General features: G+C 32.5%; 1 protein-coding gene across 1 annotated transcript; it reads right to left on the reverse strand.

The window, feature by feature from the left end:
• Positions 1 to 770: 770 nt before the first annotated feature.
• LOC107134449 (zinc finger CCCH domain-containing protein 13-like) lies at positions 771 to 3,187 on the reverse strand (the record flags this gene model as incomplete). Its single annotated transcript, XM_048797641.1, has 1 exon — positions 771 to 3,187. A coding segment is annotated over one exon (645 nt), but the record flags the coding sequence as incomplete, so codon positions are not given.
• Positions 3,188 to 3,482: the final 295 nt, after the last annotated feature.

The following is a 3,482-nucleotide window of genomic DNA, read 5'->3' on the forward strand; positions in this document are numbered from 1 at the left end:
GGCAGGACCGAACAAGGGAAAAATAAAGGAATATGACCATAGATACAACAGAGATCTTATAAAATATATTTAGGAACATCTTTGTATCAAAAATCTGAAAACAGCCAGGCACAGTGGCGCTCACCTATAATTCCAGAGGCTAGGGAGGCTAAGGCAGGAGAATCACATAATCAAAGCCAGCCCAAACAACTCAGTGAGGGATCCTAAGCAACTTAGTGAGACCCTGTCTCAAAATAAAATATAAAGAGGACTGAGAATGTGGCTCAGTGGTTGAATGCCCCTGGGTTCAATCCCTGGCACCAAAAAAAAAAGAACAAATTTCCTAGGGCAGGGGAAACTTACTAGAATTGCTTCAAGAACAAAAAGAAAATCTATACAAATCTATAACTATTAGATAAACTCATTTGATGGAGAAAGCGTTAACCATCTGACAAATGTTACTTAACTTTTGAAGGACACATAATTAAACTGTTCCAAAAAAAGAAGCAACACGTTATATATAGCTAATATAACTTTTTGAGCCCCACCCAAAGAAGGACAATATAAGGAAAAATCTGCAGTGGTTTGCTAGAACTGGTTCATAATAGCTAACCAGGGAGAGCTGTGGATATCTCTTCCCAACTCCACATGACCTCATGTTAGTAGCTTGAAATCTTCCATGGTAGAAATTATTTACACCATGAGAACTGTCAAAAGGCAAGTCAAGACTTTTCTGAAGAGTCAGTTGTTAAACATTTATCACTATACCATTGATGGTATGCCAACCTCAATTAAAAACATAAATATTTAATTCAAAATTAAATTTTTAACAAACTCATTCTAGAACCTTAAAAAAATGACAAAATTGAATGTATCTCAGGAATGCAAGGACAGTTGCAAACTTTAAAAACATTAACATGTGAAATAACAAAATATATCAACAAACTATATGTTATTCTCAAGACAAAAAATTAACAGTGATAGAAATTGTTAATTAAATTGGGTAATCAGGAGAATCCTTAGCACAATAAAAACATCTGTAAAAAAAAAAAAAAAACACCTGCAAACACCACACTTGATGCTAGGAACAATCCTTAAAAATCTGAAACAAAGCAAAAGAAGCCCATTCTGTTTATATTCAATACTACATTGCTGGAGACATTCAGTAGATAATTGAGAGAAAACAAATTATAATCAGAAATGAAGAGCCAAATCTGTCTGTTCCCAGGTATATTTGTTAAAAGAATTTAATTAGATGTGTTAGGAAAATACAGCAACAACACTTAAATCCAAGACTAATATATAAATATCAATTACTAATCCCAAGTACCAGAAATAAACATTAGAAAATGTTTTAAAAGACTCCATTTAGGGAGACACACAATTATTCACTAGCGCACTTTCTGAAAAAGATTAGAGAAATTAAACATCCATCAATGTAATACTTGTGAACTTTATTATATATCCTACAATAGAGACTATGTGCCAAAATAAAGAAGTAATTGTTTACTGTGGTGAAAGATATGATTTCATAATATTTTTATTAAGTGAAAATAGCAGGATCCAGAATAATATAGGTTTTACTTTTCAACAAAAATTTTAAAATTTATTTTTGTTAACCTAGAGGGGAAAATGAATGGATATACATATTTGCTTATGTCAAATGTTTTGGAAAGGAAAAACACAAAGTTGGTAAGAGTGGTGAGAGGCAAAAAGGAGAAAGGCTTTTCATTATGTATCTTTCTATACATTTGAAATTTTGAACCAGGTGAATGCATTAGTTAAAAAATATTCTAACTTTAAAAATTTTTTAAAGTAGCATTTATAATGGCAACAAAAATAGTAACCGGCAATAAAATATATGTAAAACCTTAACAGAAAAAGGTATAAATCAACAACCTTAATATATTTAAATAAAAATTAATAGTTTTTCATAAAATTAGAAACTGTTTTCTAAAACTTATAAGAAAAAACAAAGTGTCAAGAAAAGATTAATTATGAAGAACTTTTGGGCCCTTCAACACTTAAATGTGAAGCAATAATACTAACCAGGGTTAGACCAACAAACCAATGGAAAGAATACAAGTGATGAGAGTTCTGCGGTGGTGGTCTGTGGAGAAGGTAAAGAGGTGGATGAAGAAAGGTCAAATCTAATTAAATCTCAGTAGTTTGGAGACCATGATAAATAATATTTAGGTCATGTGGGTGATGGTAAATGATTTTTAGGCAAGAAAAATGGCTCAAGATCCTGATATGAGATCTTCTAAAGCAAGTGCAAATACTAGAGAATATATAAATCAGTCATTTCTGAATGTCATCAGTTTTAAAAACTCACCATTTTGACTCTTTTCTAATGATCATTTTATCATCCATACACTAATTTATTGGGAAATACTTCCTTATAATTCTACTATTTTGCTTGATAGTAATTTTCTTAGTGTTCCATACTAATCAAGATGGAAGGCATGACTGGATAAAACACAATCACATGGTCTATAATCTAAACAGTATGTTTCACTACTTTAACGATTCCTAGATGGATTTATAGGGAAGATCGCAAAAATTATCTTGACAAAAGATAACAATGAACATAAAAAAATAATATATTTAGAAGAGAAATCGTAGGAGATTTAATGCTTTCTATATAAATATACAAGATAAAGTTCACAGATAAGTCAAAAACCTTACCCTTTTCAGGTAACTCTGGACCTCTCCCCCTACTTCTGCCCATCCGGTCATTCCTAATTTCACTTCGAGACTCATTTCTGGAATCATTCCTTATTTCAGTACGAGAACTTTCTTCTCTTAAGTGATTTCTGCCATAACTCCGTGATTCTTCCTGATATGTATCCTCTTTTCGATGAGTATCTCGACCTTCACGGTCCCTGTAGTCATGGGCATCACGAGTGGACCGAGAATCTCTGGGATCACGGCTCTCTTTACTATCTCTGCTATAATCCCTCATCTCCCTTGAGTCCCGGATGTCTCTGGAGTCTCTGAGTTCCCTGCGGTCTCTAGTGTCTCTGGTATCACGACGGTCTCGACCATCTCGAGGTTCTCTTTCATCTCTGTGGTCTCTAGAAGAGCTCTGATCCTGTTCATATTCTCGTTCTTCTCTTGTGTCCTTTTCTCTATCCCTTTTGCCTCTAGTCTCTGTTAACACAATTTTAGAAATCAACTGTAATTTTTTTTCCAAAGTTTCAAAAAACTAGACACTATATTTAATTAGAGCTTTATTACAAGAGTAATATGTGCTTTGCAGAAAGAAAAGGAGAAAACAGGTGAATGTTTTAAATAGTTTAAAATTAAAACTATTTATATGCTAAAATCCAAAAGATAATTTAATTAAAGATTTGATAGCTACATTCTTAACTGGATAAATGGTGAACATGAAGGTCCCCACCCCAATTTAACAATACTTATAGATCCTAAGCGACTGAAACAAGTAAGTAAATCTCCTTTCCTCTCATTGCTGTTTTTTTTTTTTTTTTTTTTTTTTTTTT

Source organism: Marmota marmota, unplaced genomic scaffold, assembly GCF_001458135.2.
Source record: "Marmota marmota marmota unplaced genomic scaffold, marMar, whole genome shotgun sequence".
Taxonomy (NCBI): domain Eukaryota; kingdom Metazoa; phylum Chordata; class Mammalia; order Rodentia; family Sciuridae; genus Marmota; species Marmota marmota.